General features: G+C 47.2%; 1 protein-coding gene across 8 annotated transcripts in view; it reads left to right on the top strand.

Annotated features, from left to right (window-relative positions):
- Positions 1-20,282, top strand: part of SEPTIN6 (septin 6) — a 79,929-nt gene that overhangs the window by 54,079 nt on the left and 5,568 nt on the right. For 4 of the 8 annotated variants that reach the window (XM_010378044.2, XM_010378041.2, XM_010378042.2 and 1 more), the window contains 3 exons: positions 3,139-3,307; positions 7,153-7,285; positions 11,203-11,393. In XM_010378044.2, coding sequence (XP_010376346.1) covers positions 3,139-3,307; positions 7,153-7,285; positions 11,203-11,393 — 493 coding nt within the window. Of the gene's footprint in view, positions 1-3,138; positions 3,308-7,152; positions 7,286-11,202; positions 11,394-15,370; positions 15,814-20,282 lie in introns of those variants that run through there. The other 4 variants (XM_030934757.1, XM_030934754.1, XM_010378045.2 and 1 more) reach the window with 2 other exon arrangements.

Here is a 20,282-nt window from a genome sequence, read left to right as displayed (position 1 = left end):
CACTCCTGTAATCCTAGCACTCTGGGAGGCCGAAGCAGATAGATCACCTGAAGTCAGGAGTTCGAGACCAACCTGGCCAACATGGTGAAACCCTGTCTCTACTAAAAATACACACACAAAAAAAGTCAGGCATGGTGGTGTGTGCCTGTAGTCCCAGCTACTCAGGAGGCTGAGGCAAGAGAATCGCTTGAACCCAGGAGGTAGAGATTGCAGTGAGCTGAGATTTCACCACTGCACTCCAGCCTGGGCGACAGAGCGAGATTCAAAAAAAAAACCATACCATTGGATTCCCTTTGTATGAATTCCAAAAGGAGGCAAAACTAAACAAGATATATATTTTTAGGCATGCATACATGAGAGGTAAAACTATAAAGAAAACAAAGGAATGATACTCTCCAAAGTCAGGAGAGGGGTTAAGTTTCTGCCAGGGGAGTTGGGGGATAAAGGGGGATGAGATTGGGAAAGGGCACTCAGGGGCTTCCAAGATACTGGTAATGTTTAACCTGAGTTGTGGAGATATTGGTGTCAATTTTTCTTTTTTCTTTTTTTTTTTTTTTGAGACGGAGTCTTGCTCTGTCGCCCAGGCTGGAGTGCAGTGGCCGGATCTCAGCTCACTGCAAGCTCCGCCTCCCGGGTTCACGCTATTCTCCTGCCTCAGCCTCCCGAGTAGCTGGGACTACAGGCGCCCGCCACCTCGCCCGGCTAGTTTTTTTGTATTTTTTAGTAGAGACGGGGTTTCACCGTGTTAGCCAGGATGGTCTCGATCTCCTGACCTCGTGATCCGCCCGTCTCGGCCTCCCAAAGTGCTGGGATTACAGGCTTGAGCCACCGCGCCCGGCCTGGTGTCAATTTTTCAAAAATTCTTTAAATTGCACATACCTATTTCATGCTCTCTTTTGAATGTATGATTATTTCACAATTGAAAAGCAGTCAGACATACTGTATTACACTCAGGAAAGTTCCTTCTGGGATCTGCCTGACATATGTTAACTTACCCTCAGGGCTAGTCAGTTCAGTGCATAAGACAAGGCCAAGGACAGTGCTGTGGGTAGAAGAGGTCTCTGGTCCTCAGAGTCTACAGCTAGAAACCGGGCCGTGGCTGATAGGGGCATCGTGTGAAAGAGTGGCTGGTTCTCTGTAACCTCATCCCTACCACACCTGAAAGTGGGTGGCGAGTTGTCCACATCACATACGAAGGCTGGCATGTTTTAGGACACCCTGCAGACGCACTGACAATAGCTGGATTTTCTATAGGTAGGACAAGACTGGTTACCAGAGCTGTGCTAAGTTCTGGTCTTCTCTGCTGTTCAAAGCTGGGGTTGCTCCACTAGGAACGTTTGCAAATAGTTTCTGGACCCACAGTCCCACCCTGGGAATGGACTTGTGGTCTGAGAAACAGGAACCTGAAGTGAGATGAGGAGAAGCCAGTAGACATGGTTCCAATGACTTACTTCATCTGACGTGGACTACCCTGAACCTAAACAATAAAGGGGGCTTTGAAAGTTTTTCTTGTAAGTCTAAGTTGACTGTTCTGCTTGAATGAGGAAGAAGTTACATATTGCTTAGGTAGCCTGCAGGGGCCTTGGAGGCACTCCTTCTGACTCACTATCAGAGATCACTGTCCAGAGACGGGGGAGGAGATGGCATATAGCATAGTCCTGAGAAGTTGCATATAGCATAGTCCTGAGAAGTTGTCTTACTGATGTCATCTTTAATGTTAGCCTATGTTCTATGACAGCAGGGGGCTTTTCCTAATTCAGTGGGTCTTAAGCAGAGGGATTATGTGAGCTGATTCAGGCTTTGGAAAGACTGATGACCACAAGGCAGTCTGCTTCAACTATGGCTGACCCACTTATTCCAGACCCCTCTCTGCCCCCACTACCCTCTTCCAGACCCTGCAAGACAGAATCTGGGGTGACTGCCTGCTCATCACTTCAGACACCATTTTTCCTACTTGTTCAGGCCAAATACCACCATCCGACACAGTGAAACCATACCTGTAGCCACCTTGACAAAGTACTGCTTGTGACCTGGTCTAGCCAGAAATCGATTTTGCTATGACTTGGTCCACATCTGTCGTTCTTGAACACTGCCCAAAATTGCAGACCTTTGCTTGCACTCTTTTGAAGAGGGGACTTGTTCACACAGGCCAGAAAGTGGGGTCCCCTTGCTCCTAGTCTCCATTGCTACTCTCAGGCCATTATCTACCCTTTAAAGAAACCACCTCCTTGGAAGCTTCTACCATCCAGGTGGGCCATGCCTGTGGTCCACACCCCTCTTTGTCACTGTCATCTATCAGTATCCTAGTTCTTTCCCCTTATTATTTGGAGACTTTGTCACCTCCCCTACATTGCCTGGGTTTGAGCCCTAACTCTGCAACTTACTAGCTACATAACCTTGCCTAACCTCATTGACACCTTGCAAACACCATTCCGTTCTCTGGCTGATAAATTACTATTCTTCCTTCCAGAGTCATCTTAGGGATTTTCTCTTCGGTGAAGTCTTCACTTTCCCAGGAGCTCTTAGGCCCCCCTCTTCTGAGCTTTATTGCCACTTGGCTATCCCTCTGTTTTTGTAGTTTTGCACTGAATTGTATTTGTCTATTTGCATCTATTCTTCCTCTAAACTGTAAGCTCCTGACAGCAAGATTCCATGACTTCGTTTCTGAATTCCCAGTGCCTCACACAATAGTGGGAACAGAGATTCCACAAATATTGATTGGATGGATGGATGGATGGATGGATGAATGGGTGGATGGATGGATGGATGGATGGATAGATGGATGGATGGATGGATGGATGGATGGATGGATGGATGGATAGATGCATATGTGCTGTTGTCCTACAAGTGGTGCAGACCAAACATTCTTTTGAAGGTCTGACTGCTGAATTTAGATTGTGGTGCTACTGACTGTCTTAACAAGTATTTTTATGGTATCACCGTTTTTCATTACTGGCATTTTTGTAACCTTTCATTTACATTTTCAGTAAAAAAGAGAGGAAGTAAATTTGCAGGATCTAAATACACAGATTGCAAGGCAATGTCACTGTTAGACATTTTGCCTCTTGTTTCATCCATTTCTGCTTCTGCTGGCCTTCCTTTCAACATACTTTCAATACCCCAAACCCTGCTATGCAGTTGAAAACGAGGCCCACTGCGACTTTGTGAAGCTGCGGGAGATGCTGATTCGGGTCAACATGGAGGATCTGCGGGAGCAGACCCACACCCGGCACTATGAGCTGTATCGCCGCTGTAAGCTGGAGGAGATGGGCTTCAAGGACACCGACCCTGACAGCAAACCCTTCAGGTACCACTCCTGCCAGCCCAGCCCAGCTCAGCTCAGCCCACCCAGGTGGTGTGGAAGCCTTCCCCTGGATAATTCACAGGGGAGGCGAGACACAGGTGCTAAGACCTCGAGGAGCAGGGGCGACTCACTTGCCAGTTCTGCTTGCCTGTTCACCCTTCGCCACTGCACACCTGCCAGGAGAGCTGTGGGGCGCAGGCTTGGGAAGTACTGCTGCCTTGCTTTGACGGGCAAGGGAAGGGAGGAGGCCCAGGGGACCAGCAAGGCTGATCACCACACATACATGCACGCATCCGTGACAGCTCCAAGCAGCTGTGCTGGAGTGGATTCCCAAGCTGGGGCCCTGTTCCACAGGGTGGCAGTTGGTAACTGTCCTCTGCCCCTCTTTCTTCATCAGGCTCCTGGTGCTCAGACAGGTTCTTTACCCATTTCCCCATTTTGAAACCCAGATAGGACCAGGTAGCGATCCCTTGCCATGCATCGATGAACTGCAGGCTCTTCAATTGCTGTTCTTAGTGTCTGCATTCAAGTGCAAGTTCTGTTTTGACCGCAGGATGTTGATCATCATTGGCATATTTCTTAAATCAGAATGCTTTTAGAGAAGGGGAATGTTTTTGAAAGCAGGTTATTATGCAGAGAGGAGTGATGCACCAAGTAGAAGTGTCTGATCTATATGCGTGATGTGTGAAATAAGCTCCACAGTTGAAATTACCACATGGTGCCCTTTATGGTGGTCAGACATTAATAAGCAAGTGAGGGAGATGTCTACCGGTTAAAAAGGCTTTCAAAGAGCCTCTGAGATCTTACACTACCTGTTCACAGCCTAAAGCTGCCTGGAGTCAGAGCCTAACCAGTCCCTTGGGGATACTTGCTTCAGGAAGGATAGGCTCATGCCCTATACTGACAGGTGGGGCCAGGGCCACTGGAGCACGTGGGGCTGGGGGAAGCCCTGCTTGTCTCTTTCTGGTGGGAGCTCCCTGGCTCTCTTCCCCGCCTGCAGCTTTCATCTGCATTTGTAGAGGAGTAGGTGTGCCTCCACCTGGTCATTTTGTCTCCTTCCCTCCTCCTTCCCTCCATCCTGAATACCTCTGTTTCCTGTGTCTTCGCCTTCTTCACTCCTTCTCTGCCAGCTCCTTCCCGTGCTGCATGTAAGCATTCTTGTGCTGAAGAAACTTTCCCTTAACCCTGCTCTTTCTTACCAGCCTCTGCCCTGTCAAGAAGTCCTTGACAGGATGAGAAAAAGAAAGAGTTGTTCTATATTTGCTGTTTCCTCTTCCCCATCTCTCATTCATTCCTCAACTCACTGCATTCTGGCTTCTGCCCCCAGCATAACCACTCAAATGCCTCTCTCCAAGGCCAGGAATCGCAGACTTGTGGCCAAGTTCAATGTTGCCTTTGGGTTCCATCTTATTTGATATCAACGCAGCACTTTATGCCATTCCTCACTGCCTCCTTGAAATGCTCTCTGCCTTTGGCTTTTCCAGCAATGTCCTGGCTGATTCTATTCCTATCTCTCCTACTATTTCTTCTCAGCTTCCTTTGCAGGCTCATTTTCTTCACCTTACTCCTTTAAATGTTGATATACACCCCCCGGGATTCTTTCCTAGGGCCTCTGCTTCTTTCACTTTCTGTTCTCTTTGTAGCTGGTTCTTTCTACTCTCACAGCCCTAATTACCACCTAGAAGTAGATGGCTCCCAAGCTAGTCTTACTTCTGAAGTCTAAACTCATTAATCCAACTGCATCCTAGACATTTCCACTCAGACATCCCATAGAGGACCTCCCCGAAAATCAAGCTCTGTACAAATTCATCTTCTTCCCTCTTAAGCATGCGTCTCCAACATTCCCTGTTGCCATTCATGATACCACCATCCACCTGGTTGCCCAAGGATGATCAGAATTACCTTTGGCTCCTCCCAAGTCCTGGGAGTTCTGCTTTTCTTACCGCTCCCTCCATTCCCTCCCAGCCCTTAACATTCAGATCCTATCACTTCTTCTTTTATTTTATTTTATTTTTGAGACAGAGTCTTGCTCTCTCGCCCAGGCTGGAGTGCAATGGCACAATCTTGGCTCACTGCAACCTTGGCCTCCGGGGTTCAAGTGATTCTCCTGCCTCAGCCTCCTGAGTAGCTGGGATTACAGGCACCCACCACCTCGCCCGGCTAATTTTTGTATTTTTATTAGAGATGGGGTTTCACCATATTGGCCAGGCTGGTCTTGAACTCCTGACCTCAAGTGATCCACCCGCCTTGGCCTCCCAAAGTGCTGGGATTACATGCATGAGCCACCGTGCCCAGCCAAGATCCTGTCACTTCTTACTTGGATTGATGGAAAGTCTATCCTTCTCACAACACAGCCAGAGTGGTCCTTCTGATTTTCAAATTGGATCTAGTACTACTTCCTGCTTTAAAACTATGCAGTGCATACATGTCCAATTTTTAAATATGTCATTCAAAGCCTGTTCTCTTCCACCAGGCTCAGGAACTTCGTCTGCCTCTACTCCAGCATTGCCATGGTGCTCTCTGGCCATGTTGAACCACACCTGGCTCCCTAAGAATGTCATTCTCTCTCCACACGAGCTTTCTTTTTTTTTTTTTTTTTTTTTTTTTTTGAGACGGAGTCTTGCTCTGCCGCCCAGGCTGGAGTGCAGTGGCCGGCTCTCAGCTCACTGCAAGCTCCGCCTCCCGGGTTCACGCCATTCTCCTGTCTCAGCCTCCCGAGTAGCTGGGACTACAGGCGCCCGCCTCGTCGCCCGGCTAGTTTTTTGTATTTTTTAGTAGAGACGGGGTTTCACCGTATTAGCCAGGATGGTCTTGATCTCCTGACCTCATGATCCGCCCGTCTCGGCCTCCCAAAGTGCTGGGATTACAGGCTTGAGCCACCGCGCCCGGCCACGAGCTTTCTTACATGCTGCCCTCTTTGGATCACAGTTCCACCTCTTCTTCACCAGGCTATTGCCTTTTTTTTTTTTGAGATGGAGTCTCACTCTGTCACACAGGCTGGAGTGCAGTGGCGCGATCTTGGCTCACTTCAACCTTCGCCTGGCAGGTTCAAGCGATTCTCCTGCCTCAGCCTCCAAAGTAGCTGGGATTACAAGTGCCCACCACGACACCTGGCTAATTTTTTATATTTTTTGGTAGAGATGGGGTTTCACCATGTTGGCCAGGCTGGTCTCGAACTCCTGACCTCAGGTGATCCACCCACCTTGGCCTCCCAGAGTGCTGGAATTACAGGTGTGAGCCACCGCACCCAGCCTATCATCTCCTATTTCTTTAAAAATAAGCTTAGGCCAGGGGCATCTCCCACTAGACCATGAGTTCCTTGATGGCAAGTATGATGGCTGTTGGCTGTAGAGGCTGAGTGACTAGCATCATGTCAATTAGTACTGAGTCTAGCACATATGGAGTCTCCTCAAGCATTTGTTGAAATAGTTCATTCACGTGGTCGGTTTCAGAGCTAGGGCCTGGCAGCATTGTGCAGTGGGAAAACCCAGATGAAGAGACAGGAGACTCAGCTTCTGGACAAAGGTCTCCCTCTAAGTAGCCATGGAGCCTTGAGCAAGACACCTCACCTCTCTGGGCCTCAGTTTTCTCATCCGTAGAACAAGAGTATAGAATCAGATATACTAAGTCTCTCCAGTTCACTAGGGTTGCTCCATCCCTCTTCAGAAGCCCTGTGGGCATGCTGTCATGGGCCAAGCCAGGTGCCCACAGCTTTGTGGTTCTATTTTTGTACCTGGCTCACAACTGGGGAAGGGAGGACAGAGGAACCCAGTGAGGATCTCTGGGGCCAGTTTTATCAAATAGGAGCCATTCCAAAGGAAGAAGAATTAACCTGACCATGTTCGCAGTTTACAGGAGACGTATGAGGCCAAAAGAAACGAGTTCCTAGGGGAACTCCAGAAAAAAGAAGAGGAGATGAGACAGATGTTCGTCCAGAGAGTCAAAGAGAAAGAAGCAGAGCTCAAAGAGGCAGAGAAAGAGGTAAATGTGAGCCTGGTGATTATTAAAACGTCAAGAAACAACAGCTGCTGGTCAGGCTGTGGAAAAATAGGAATGCTTTTACACTGTTGGTGTGAATGTAGATTACTTCAACCATTGTGGAAGACAGTGTGGTGATTCCTCAAAGACCTAGAATCAGAAATACCATTCGACCCAGCAATCCTATAGATCATTTTATTATAAAGATACATGCACACATATGTTCACTGCAATACTATTCACAATAGGAAAGACATGGACTCAACCCAAATGCCCATCAATGATAGACTGGGTAAAGAAAATGTGGTACATATACACCATGGAATACTATAGAGCCATGAAAAGGAATGAGAGGATGTTCTTTACAGGGATGTGAATGGAGCTGGGAGCCATTATCCTCAGCAAACTAACACAGGAACAGAAATCCAAACATCAGGCTGGGCACTGTGGCTCACGCCTGTAATCCCAACACTTTGGAAGGCCGAGGTGGTTGGATCACCTGAAGTCAGGAGTTCGAGACCAGCCTGACCAACATGGTGAAACCCTGTCTCTACTGAAAGTACAACAATTAGTGGAGTGTGGTAGCACATGCCTATAGTCCCAGCTACTTGGGAGGATGAGGCAGGAGAATCACTTGAATCTGGGAGGCAGAGGTTACAGTAAGCTGAGATCGTGCCACTGCACTCCAGCCTGGGTGACAGAGCAAGACTCTATCTCAAAAGGAAAAAAAAGAAAGGAAACACTTAATTACTTCACAAATCTCTTCCACATTTAACCTGTTGCACTCTCAAGGGTTCTCACCAAAGCCCGTGACAAGGGTATCGTTTTTTTTTTTTTCAGTTTCACTGAAAAAAAAAAAAAAAAAAAAAAAAAAAAAAAAAAAAAAAAGTCAGACAGTTGCCTTGGCTCAGGTCTGTAATTCCAGCACTTTGGGAGGCTAAAGCGAGTGGATTGCTTGAGCCCAGGAGTTCAAGACCAGCCTGGGCAACATACTGAGACCCCGTCTCTATTAAAAATACAAAAAATTGGCCAGGCGCAGTTGCTCACACCTGTAATCCCAGCACTTTGGGAGGCCGAGGTGGGCGGATCACGAGTTCAGGAGTTCGAGGCCAGCGAGGTTAATATGGTGAAACCCCGTCTCTACTAAAAATACAAAAAATTAGCCAGGCGTGGTGGTATGCACCTGTAGTCCCAGCTACTTGGGAGGCTGAGGCAGAAGAATTGCTTGAACCCAGGAGGTGGAGGTTGCAGTGAGCCGAGATTGTGCCACTGGACTCCAGCCTGGGTGACAGAGCGAGACTCCATCTCAAAAAATAATAATAATAATAATAATAATAATAATAATAATAAAAGTACAAATACAAAAGATAATCAGGAATGGTGGCATGTGCCTGTAGTCCCAGCTACCCAGGAAGCTGAGGTGGGAGGAATGCTTGAGCCAAGAGATTGAGGCCACTGCACCCCAGCCTCCATGACAGAGTGAGACTCTGTCTCAATAAAAAAAAAGAAAAAGAAAAACGTCACCCATCACTTCTAGGAGAAGTGAGGGGATCTGAAAGACAAATTAATAAAAGTACAACAAACAAAAGCCAGGTTAAGGCAACTGATAGGCAGCCCTAGTGACTAAGTAAGAGCTGCTTTAGGCCAGTCGCGGTGGCTCACGCCTGTAATCCCAGCACTTTGGGAGGCCAAGGCTGGCGGATCACGAGGTCAGGAGATCTAGACCATCCTGACTAACTCAGTGAAACCCTGTCTCTATTAAAAATACAAAAAAATTAGGCCGGGCGCGGTGGCTCAAGCCTGTAATCCCAGCACTTTGGGAGGCCGAGACGGGCGGATCACGAGGTCAGGAGATCGAGACCATCCTGGCTAACACGGTGAAACCCCGTCTCTACTGAAAATACAAAAAGTAGCCGGGCGAGGTGGCGGGCGCCTGTAGTCCCAGCTACTCGGGAGGCTGAGGCAGGAGAATGGCGTAAATCCGGGAGGCGGAGCTTGCAGTGAGCTGAGATCCGGCCACTGCACTCCAGCCCGGGCGACACAGTGAGACTCCGCCTCAAAACAAAACAAAACAAAACAAAAAAATTAGCCAGGAGTGGTAGCACGTGCCTATACTCCCAGCTACTCGGGAGGCTGAGGCAGGAGAATCACTTGAACCTGGGAGGCGGAGGTTGCAGTGAGCTGAGATCGTGCCACTGCACTCCAGCCTGGGCGACAGAGCGATACTCTGTCTCAAAAAGAAAAAGAAAGAAAGAAAAAAGAAAAGAGCTGGTTTATACAGCAAGTCTATCACTCATCTACCTAAGTGACAGTGTCAAATACCCCCAGGACCCGGAGAACCAACCTTCTTCATGGTATGCTGCAAGTGCTACAGAATCCTAAACTCTTTCCCGAATCCATGAAAGAAAGTGAAATTCGGCTTGCTCTGCTCTTACTATTCAGGGTAGTTTATTGCATTTTAGTTTGTGACTATCTGTGCCTCTTGTTCTTTGATCCACTTACCACAATGGCATACCAGAATATTCCTTTTTTTTTTTTTTCCCGAGACAGAGTCTCGCTCTGTTGCCCAGGCTGGAGTACAGTGGTGCGATCTTGGCTCACTGTAAGCTCCGCCTCCCAGGTTCAAGCGATTCTCCTGCCTCAGCCTCCCAAGTAGCTGGGATTATAGGCACGCGTCACCACGCCCAGCTGATTTTTGTACTTTTAGTAGAGACGAGGTTTCATCATGTTGGGCAGGCTGGTCTAGAACTCCTGACTTTGTGCCACCCACCTTGGCTGGGATTGAGCTGACTACTGGGATTACAGCACTCCCAAAGTGCTGGTACTACAGGCATGAGCCACTGTGCCTGGCCCAGAATATTCTTCTTGTTCTTTGGGTTTCTGGTTCTATTCAGGACTATTGAAGCCTCCCTTTAGTTAAGGCTGAGGTGTCTGTACTCATTCCATGTCATAAAATCCTTTTTATTTCCTTCCACGCCCAAAGCCAAGTATTTCCATTGACTGACTTTCCCATTACTGAAGTTTTCTCTGTGATTCGTTGTGATCCTTCCTGATTGCAGGGGTTAAGAAAAGACAGGGGTTCCTTACACATAAGAGGTCCCGTTATATAATGCTCTAAATACTGGGTTGACCATAGTCAAATTCCTTACTTCTCAGATGTTCTGTTTCCTCATAAAACGGAGATAATAACAGAACCTACCTCATAGGAATGTGGTAACAATTAAATAAATTAATATACATAAAGGGCATATAAAAGTTAATGCTTAACCTATAATAATTTCTCGGTATTTTTTTTTTTTTTTTTTTTGAGACGGAGTCTTGCTGTGTTGCCCAGGCTGGAGTGCAAAGGTGTGATCTCGGCTCACTACAACCTCTGCCTCCCGGGTTCAGGTGATTCTCCTGCCTCAGCCCGCTGAGTAGCTGGGACTACAGGCACATGCCACAATGCCTGGCTAATTCTCATATTTTTAGTAGAGACAGGGTTTCCCCATGTTGGCCAGGCTGGTGTCAAACACCTGACCTCAAGTAATCTGCCTACCTCGGCCTCCCAAAGTGCTGGGATTACAGGCCTGAGGCCAGCCAGCACTCAGTAAATGTTATATTATTATAATTTATGTTATTATTGAACATGTGTGGTAACTATGGGGACTCTTTTTAACAAAATGTCCGACTAAACACAATGCAGTGTTCCTTTACCATATTCAGGAGCAGAGACTTGGAGATAAAAAATGACAGGAGGAGAGAATGATCCAGAGCATGGTGCCTTTGGTGCCATCATGGCAATCCCTGACAGAAATGCCCCCTGAGGTTCCAGGGTCCTGCAGGGTCACAGCCCTACTGGTCCCCACCCACCTGGGCTTGGCCAGGCTGGGGACTGCTCACAGGGGACTCTCTCCAATCTCCCTGTGCTTCCCTGCCAGCTGCACGAGAAGTTTGACCGTCTGAAGAAACTGCACCAGGACGAGAAGAAGAAACTGGAGGATAAGAAGAAATCCCTGGATGATGAAGTGAATGCTTTCAAGCAAAGAAAGACGGCAGCCGAGCTGCTCCAGTCCCAGGGCTCCCAGGCTGGAGGCTCACAGACTCTGAAGAGAGACAAAGAGAAGAAAAAGTAAGTAGCAGTCTGCTCTGGGGTGGTGCCTTCTCTTTCCTGCTGCTCATCCTCCCGGGGCAGGACGTGGCACCTGAAGGGGCTGAGGACTGGTGACCAGAGGTGAGCTGCGGGCTGTCAGACTGGTTGAGGTACCTATAACTGGTTCCAGCGTCCCTGTGGGACCTTTTGATTCCCTGAGCTTGGGGAGTTGAGAGTAGGGGAGGGGTTTGGTCCCAGAGGCCCAGCCCATCTGTCCAGCTTGCTCAGGAAAGCCCTGCAAACTCAAGGTCCATGGGAGAGGAAGGGAAAAGAGGAAAAGCAAAGGGAGAGTGAGAGAGCAGAAGGGAGGAAAAAAATTAGAGGTGCAGCAATATAAGAGAGGAATAAGGCCGGGTGTGGTGGCTCATGCCTGTAATCCCAGCACTTTGGGAGGCCAAGGCAGAAGGAACACTTGAGGTCAGGAGCTCGAGACCAGCCTGGCCTATATGGCAAGACCCTGTCTCTACTTAAAAAAAAAAAAATAAATAATAATAGGTTGGGCGCAGTGGCTCATGCCTGTAATCCCAGCACTTTGGGAGGCTGAGGCGGGTGGATCACGAGGTCAGGAGATCGAGACAATCCTGGTTAACATGGTGAAACCCCGTCTCTACTAAAAATACAAAAAAATTAGCTGGGTTTGGTGGTGGGTGCCTGTAGTCCCAGCTACTTGGGAGGCTGAGGCAGGAGAATGGCATGAACCCGGGAGGTGGAGCTTGCAGTGAGCCGAGATCGTGCCACTGCACTCCAGCCTGAGCTACAGAGCGAGACTCCATCTCAAAAAATAAAAAATAAAAAAAAAGAGTTAGAGACCAGCCTGAACAACATGGTGAAACCCTGTCTCTACTAAAAATACAAAAATTAGCCAGGCGTGGTGGCACGTGCTTGTAATCCCAGCTACTCAGGAGGCTGAGGCAGGAGAATCGCTTGAACCCAGGAGGCGGAGGTTGCAGTGAGTTGAGATCATACCACTGCCCTCCAGGTTGGGCGACAGAGTGAGACTCCATCTAAAAAAAAATATAATAAAAATACAGAAATTAGCTGGGTGTGGTGATGCACACCTATAGTCCCAACTACTCAGGAGGCTGAGGCAGGAGGATCACTTGAACCCGGGAGGTGTAGGTTACAGTGAGCCGAGATCACACCACTGCACTCCAGCCTGGGCAATGGAGTGAGACTCCATCTGGAAAAAAAAAAAAAAGAAAAGAAAAGAAAGAGAGGAACAAAAAGAACTGCAGATATGGTGTAATCCCAGCACTTTGGGAGGCCAAGGCAGGTGGATCACTTGAGTTCAGGAGTTCGAGACCAGCCTGGCCTACATGATGAAACTTTGTCTCCACTAACAATACAAAAAATTAGCCAGGCGTGGTGGCGTGCACCTGTAATCCCAGCTACTTGGGAGGCTGTGCAGGAGAATTGCCTGAACCGAGGAGGCGGAGGTTGCAGTGAGCTAAGATGGCACCACTGCACTTTAGCCTGGGCAACAGATTGAGACTCTGTCTCAAAAAGAAAAAAAAAAAAAAGAAGTGCAGATACAGGGTAGTGGAAGAAAGAGAGAGCCTTTAGCAGAAACTCAGGGCACTCTCTCTCCACCCCTGCCCTATATCTGAGGTTGCTCACCTCTCCATGTCCGTAGTCCCACCCTCACCCTGCCTCAGTTCTTACTTGCTGCAGCCAACAGAATTTAACTGCTGCCACTGAAGGCTGCAGCCCAGCCCTGATTTCCCACCTCTTTGTGATCCCTCCCTGCTGGCTTAGTTCTGCCCAGCCTGGGGTGCTGAGAACTTAACAGGGGAGCCCTCAGATGTCAGTGTATGCTGCATGTGCCCCATCCTCAATCTGTGGAATGATTTTAAGACTTCTCATCTCCCCTGGTATTAGAACAGTGACTCCTGGATACCATGTGGGTCAATAATCCTCACCCAACCCCAGTCTCTGCTTGCTGAAGTTATTAATTCCTCATCCTAGAACCAGAGAAAAGTATTTCAGCAGGATCTAGAAAAACTCCTGTGGTGCCTTTGTGCCCTGCAGTTGTTTGTGCAGTGTGGCTTGAGGTGTTCCCAGGTGGACTGTTGAGCAGTGTCTTTACTAAAGGGTACTGAGGATCCAAAAGTTGTCCATGGTCATTGCCTTCTGTTTTCAGCCATTTGTTCCTGGACTTAACTATGGGATATTTTTGCCAGAAGGAAGAAACACCTTCCTTTCCTCTGGCTTATCACTTAGGAATAACATGGTAACTTTTGCTTAGCAGTAAAATATGTTATATTTGAAGGCACTCAGCTTTGCAATCCAATTACTCTTTATTCAAATGTGTAATTTAAACATCTTGGCCGGGTACAGTGGCTCACGCCTGTAATCCCAGCACTTTGGGAAGCTGAGGCAGGCAGATCACCTGAGGTCAGGAGTCTGAGACCAGCCTGGGCAACATGGCGAAACCCCGTCTCTACTAAAAATACAAAAATTAGCTGGGCGTGATGGCCCACACCTATAGTCCCAGCTACTGAGGAGGCTAAGGCAGGAGAATCACTTGAGCCTGGGAGGTGGAGGTTGCAGAGCCAAGATCGTGCCACTGCACTCCAGCCTGGGTGACAGAGTGAGACTTTGTCTAAAAAAAGAAAGAAAAAAAAAAAAGAACATCTTCACCAATTAGTCCAGAAATTTTTCTTACTGAATCTTAATACTATATGTCAAATTCACTGATGAATGAACTTTTTTGGTATTACCTGATGGATAGAGTTCAACTAGCCAGAAAAAAGTCTCTTTGGACACACCCTGTACTGTATTAACTTATCTGTCGTGGTGTATTAGTTGCACCAGCAGAAATGAATTCCTATTTTTAAGATCAGAAAAATCTAAATTCGTCATCCAGCTATAACTGCTGCCTTCATAGTCCTGTGGTATTTGTTAACTCAGTACCTGGGGCAGTTTCATAGCCTGCTTGTGGGAGTTAGGAATTGGTTTGTTCAGGCTACATTGAAACTATAAATATTCCCTATTCAGATGTTCAGTAAAAGTTCTTCTCACATCAAGCTTTCCCCTTGTTGCCCTTACTGACTGACTTCTCCCAACCCAGGCAGGAGACCCCAACAGGGAGATACCCCTCTCTACTCTCCAGGAATAGTTGAGGCTGGTGACAGTGCTCCTTTCCAATTCTGAAATGGGTGAAAACCCTGCTGGCATGTGGCACCTCATATTAGCAATAAGGGCCTGACAGAATGACCTGTCTTCTTCCGTACTTCAGATGCAGAAGTGGCCCTGGGTTTTGGCTTCTTATGTAATTTCATGAGCAATTGGTTAACTTCTGGAAGAGCCACCGTTAGACCTGTGCTACCCTCCTCCCATAGTCATGGTAGTGAGTTTTGAGGGCAGAAATGGTGGTAGTAGTATTTCTTCTTGAGAGATGGTAGTTGGATCTAAGAGTCACATATTCAGAATTTCCTTTAGCTGCCCCTAAAGAGATTAAGAAAGTATTGGCCAACCACGGTGGCTCACGCTTGTAATCCCAATACTTTGGGAGGCCAACGCAAAGGATTGCTTGAGTCTAGGAGTTTGAGATCAGCCTGGGCAACATAGTGAGGCCCCTGTCTCTACCAAAAAAAAAAAAAAAAACGAAACATTAACTGGGCCTGATGGCACTTGCCTATCATCCCAGCTACTCAGGAGGCTGAGGTGGGAGAATTGCTTGAACCTGGGAGGTTGAGGCTGCAGTGAGCCGTGATTGCACCACTGCACTCCAGTCTGGGCAACAGAGGGAGACCATGACTTTAAAAAAAAAAAAAAAAGAAAGAAAAGAAGAGTATCAGTGTTTCAGGGGTTCCTACCAGTCCACCCTTCCCACTTCCCCTTCCTGCTACTCCTAATCACCTTTGACCTCTAACCCTTCATTGTTTGTGTCAAGTCATAATATTTGATTTCTCCTCATGCTCACTCCATCTTCATCAGCTCTTACTGTTTTACAGTTAACTCTGCTGTTTGCTGCATGCTGCATGAGACCCAGGGTCCTGGTAAGCTTGATTAACTCTAAATAGAACTGGCAGTGGCTTCTAGAACATATCTCCCCCAATCCCACACCCCCAACACAAGCATCTAATCATAGAAGAAGCAGCTTCATTGGTCTAGCTGGTTTTCTCTCGTGACTTATAATATGCAGAAATAGTCTAGTGTGGTTTCAAGTGTACATGTGGAATGCCTGCCTGCCTGATTAAAATGAGGGGTCGTTTTCAGACTTTTGCTGCTAGAACAGCTGGGTAACACAGGTGGATCCTGTGATCAGTATTTGAGGTTTCAGTGTGGGCAGTTTTTTTCTTAAAGAGCCATAATCGGGCCGGGCACTGTGGCTCACAGACCCGTAATCCCAGCACTTTCGGAGGCCGAGGAGGGCAGATCACCTGAGATCGGAAGATTGAGACCATCCTGGCTAACATGGTAAAGCCCCATCTCTACTAAAAATACAAAAAAAAAAAATTAGCCGGGCGTCGAGGCACAGGCCTGTAATTCCAGCTACTTGGGAGGCCGAGACAGGAGAATCACTTGAACCCGGGAGGCGGAGGTTGCAGTGAGCCGAGATCACGCCATTGTACTCCAGCCTGGGCAACAAGAGTGAAACTCCATCTCAAAAATGAAAGGAGCTATAACCATCATTTTCAAAATTAATGAAACCATAGTGATGAGAGAAACTTTGGGTTTCACAAGCCCTGTCCTGCAATGTCACAGTCAGCATCAGCCCTCTCCCATCTCCCTGCATCAGGTTTGAGAATGTCCAGAGTCAATGGAAACTCACTTCTCTGTTTCCCGCTGGTGGCAGTTTCTTATCTGAGGGGTTCAAGTTCTCAAATTTCCTTTGACTGTACCCCTCAAAACCATAATAAGGCTGAGAGCAGTGGCTCATGCCTGTAATCCTAGCACTTTGGGAGGCCGAGGCGGGTGGATCACCTAAGGTCGGGAGTTCGAGACCAGCCTGACCAACGTGGAGAAACCGTCTCTACGGAAAATACAAAATTAGCCGGGCGTGGTGGTGCATGCCTGTAATCCCAGCTACTCGGGAGGCTGAGGCAGGAGAATCGCTTGAACCTGGGAGGCAGAGGTTGCGGTGAGCCTAGATCACGCAATTGCACTCCAGCCTGGGCAACAAGAGTGAAACTCCGTCTCAAAAAAACAAAACAAAACAAAAACCTATAATAAAAGTGGAGGAAAATGAAGAGGTCTTAGAAATTACAGAGAATTCCTTACATTTAATCCTACAAGTACTGGCCTCATGAAAACCTCTTATAAGGAGATCCGCAGGTAAGGATTCCTGAGTGCTAGATGTTGTATTAATAAAAGTTTATAAAGTATCACATAGTTTATAGGGAGACTGAAAGCAGGGATTAAGGACCTTCTATCTCCTCTACTAGACTCAGGTAGTGGATGGAAAGGAAATACAAACATTTTTAATTTAACATAATTAGGGTTATTTTCATTTGTTTCTTTTTTTGAGACGGAGTCTCACTCTGTCGCCAAGGCTGGAGTGCAGTGGCACAATCTTAGCTCCCTGCAACCTCCGCCTCCTGGGTTCAAGCAATTCTCATGCCTCAGCCTCCCAAGTAGCTGGGATTATAGGCATGTGCCACCATTCCTGGCTAATTTTTGTATTTTTAGTAGAGACCGGGTTTTACCACGTTGGCCAGGCTGGTCTCAAACTCCTGACCTCAGGTGATCTGCCTACCTTGGCCTCCCAAAGTGCTGAGATTACAGGCGTGAGCCACTGCACCCAACTAAGGGTTATTTTTTTTTTAAAAACTTTACCATGGAAACTTTAAAACATGAGCAAAATAAGAGAGAATAATACAGTTCAGCCCAGAGCCCAGCCCCCAAACAACCATAAACATATGCCCAGTCTTGTTTCATCAATTACCACAGACCTGCTGAATTATTATAAAGCAAAACTATATCCTTTTATCTGTGAATACTTTAGTATATATCTCCAAGAGATAACGATTCTTTAAAAAAACATAACCACAACCCCACCATTATCACACCTACAAAATGAACAATAATTCATTAACATGAAATGTCTAGTCAGTGTTTGAAACATCCCGGTTGTCTCATAAATGCCCTTTTACATTTGGTTTGTTTGGATCGGGGAATATAAAATATAGAGAAGACTTTTCCCCACTCACCCATGTAGTTTATGATTTAAATGGAGAACCTGCTGTTAGTCACCAAACTGATTGCCGCAGCTATTGCACTGGGGACTCAGGGCAGCTGGCAAAACATCCTGCTTGGAAGCAAATCCTGAAGAGGAAGTCCATAGAGGTTTCTGCAACATAAGGCCCATGAAACCGGGCCAAAGGAAACAATCTTAAAAGAACAATGACTTGATTTACTGTCTGGCTTAACAGCAAGTCTTGGAGCCCCTGCTAGTTGATTGGAATTAAACAGCAGATTTCCATTTAGGAAGACAGTTCCTAGAATGTCTGTCCATTCCTTGCACTGTATGTAGTTCCAGTCCCTAGCGAAGTGTCTGACATGTAATAGGAACTTGGTTCATGTGTTATGTTCTTTGTTCCCCCATTTTTAATGAGGTGAGCAGGAAATATGTATTCTAGTTAATGAGATTTCAGTTAATTCAGGTTTCACGGCACATGGCTTGACACAATTGCATACAGGTTTCCCCAAGTAAATCATTGTTAGTGGCCATTCCTAAAATGAATTCTGGCAAAACTATAATTAAAGCTACACTTTACAAGTGAGAGGCAATTGGTAAACAGCTGGAACAGCCAACCCCAACCCCAAGTAGGTTGGCTCTTCCTGGCAGGCTTCTCCCTGGCAGACCACGAGAGCAGTTCCAGACAAACTGCTTGGTCAGGGGAGGCTTTGGCCCCCCAGGATCTGAAAGCAGCAAGGCAACCCGCCCCCTCCTCAAAGCCCTCATTCAAGGGGTGGATCACAAAGGCCACCTAGAATGCAGGCAGAGTGAGGCTTACTGTGCCTCCACAGTTTGAAATTGCTTGAGGAGGTACTTACAGCTCTCTGCATTTGTAAAAGTGATTCATTTGTGACCCCCCACATAGTTGCAGATACTCTATCTCAGTCGTTATTGGTCCTTAGGAGTGCACAGTATATGGACAGTATACACACATCAAAATGTATCAGCCTTCCCATGAAACCTAGAACATAGGCCATTGCAGTGTTTTTTAGGTTACTCTTTCCCTAGGAAGTAGACAAAGAATAAAAATAAGATATGAGCATTTGTATAGCTTTTATTACTTTCCAAAGTGGTTTTGTTGTTGTTGTTGTTGTTTTTGGTTTTTGGGGTTTTTTGGTATGGTATCTCATTTTGTACTTACAATAGGTCTGTGAGGTAGAGAAGGAATAATCCCCAGTTTGCAAGATGAGTAAATGGAGGCTGGGTGAGGTGGCTCACTCTTGGGAGGCTGAGGTGGGAGGATCACTTGAGCCCAGGAGTTGGAGACCAGCCTGGGCAACATGGTGAAACCCCGTCTCTATTTTTTTTGTTTTGTTTTGTTTTGTATTTGAGACGGAGTCTCGCTCTGTCGCCCATTTCTGTCGCCCAGGCTGGAGTGCAGTGGCCGGATCTCAGCTCACTGCAAGCTCCGCCTCCCGGGTTTACGCCATTCTCCTGCCTCAGCCTCCCGAGTAGCTGGGACTACAGGCACCCGCCACCTCGCCCGGCTAATTTTTTGTATTTTTTTAGTAGAGACGGGGTTTCACCGCGTTAGTCAGGATGGTCTCAATCTCCTGACCTCGTGATCAGGCCAGGCTTGAGCCACCGCGCCCGGCCTTGTTTTGTTTTGTTTTAAAGAGAGTTGGCGGGGCATGGTGGCTCACGCCTGTAATCCCAGCACTCTGGGAGGCCAAGGCGGGCAGATCACCTGAGGTCAGGAGTTTGAGACCAGCCTGGCCAACATGGTGAAACCCCATCTCTACTAAAAATATAAAAATTAGCTGGGCGTGGTGGCAGGTGCCTGTTACTCTAGAGACTGAGGCAGGAGAATCGCTTGAACCCGGGAGGTGGAGGCTGCAGTGAGCTGAGACCACACCATTGCACTCCAGCCTGGGCAACAGAGCAAGACTCCATCTCAAAAAAAAAAAGAGAGAGAGTAAAGAGAGTAAATGGAGGAGCAGAGAATTTAACGAATTTACCAAGGACCACACGGTGAGTTGGTAGCAGAACTCCTAATTTCTGATATAAATTACCATTCACCTCAGCGTGTGTATACGTTCAAAGTGTATGTATGGGAGTATATTCCCTTTGAGGAAGTGACTGTAAAACATACTCATTTATGCCCATACTTCTATCCCTGACAGATATCTAATAGTCTTTATTTAATGGGATAAATTTATTCTTCGGGTAATAAATAGGAGCTTAGATCCATAGCCAAGGAATTCTCAGGGACATTGCATGTGATAGTCTTAAATAAACAACAGCTCTGGCGCCGGGCACGGAGGCTCATGCCTGTAATCCTAGCACTTTGGAAGGCCGAGGCAGGGGGATCACCCGAGGTCAGGAGTTCGAGACCAGCCTGGCCAACATGGTGAAACCCTGTCTCTACTAAAAATACAAAATTAGACGGGCATGGTGGCGGGTGCCTATAATCCCAGCTACTTGGGAGGCTGAGGCAGGAGAATCGCTTGATCCTGGGAGGCGGAGGTTGCAGTGAACCGAGATCGCACCATTGCACTCCAGCCTGGGTGACAGAGCAAGACTCTGTCCCAAAAGAAATAAAAATAAACACACACATACACACACACACATACACACACACACATACACACACACACACACACAAACACACACATACACACACACACATACACACACACACATACACACACACACACACACACACACACACACACACACACACA

The sequence above is a fragment of the Rhinopithecus roxellana genome, chromosome 7 (genome assembly GCF_007565055.1).
Source record: "Rhinopithecus roxellana isolate Shanxi Qingling chromosome 7, ASM756505v1, whole genome shotgun sequence".
NCBI classification, from domain to species: Eukaryota; Metazoa; Chordata; class Mammalia; order Primates; family Cercopithecidae; genus Rhinopithecus; species Rhinopithecus roxellana.
Note: the sequence above shows the minus strand (reverse complement) of the source record. Positions and strands in the feature narration are given on the sequence as shown.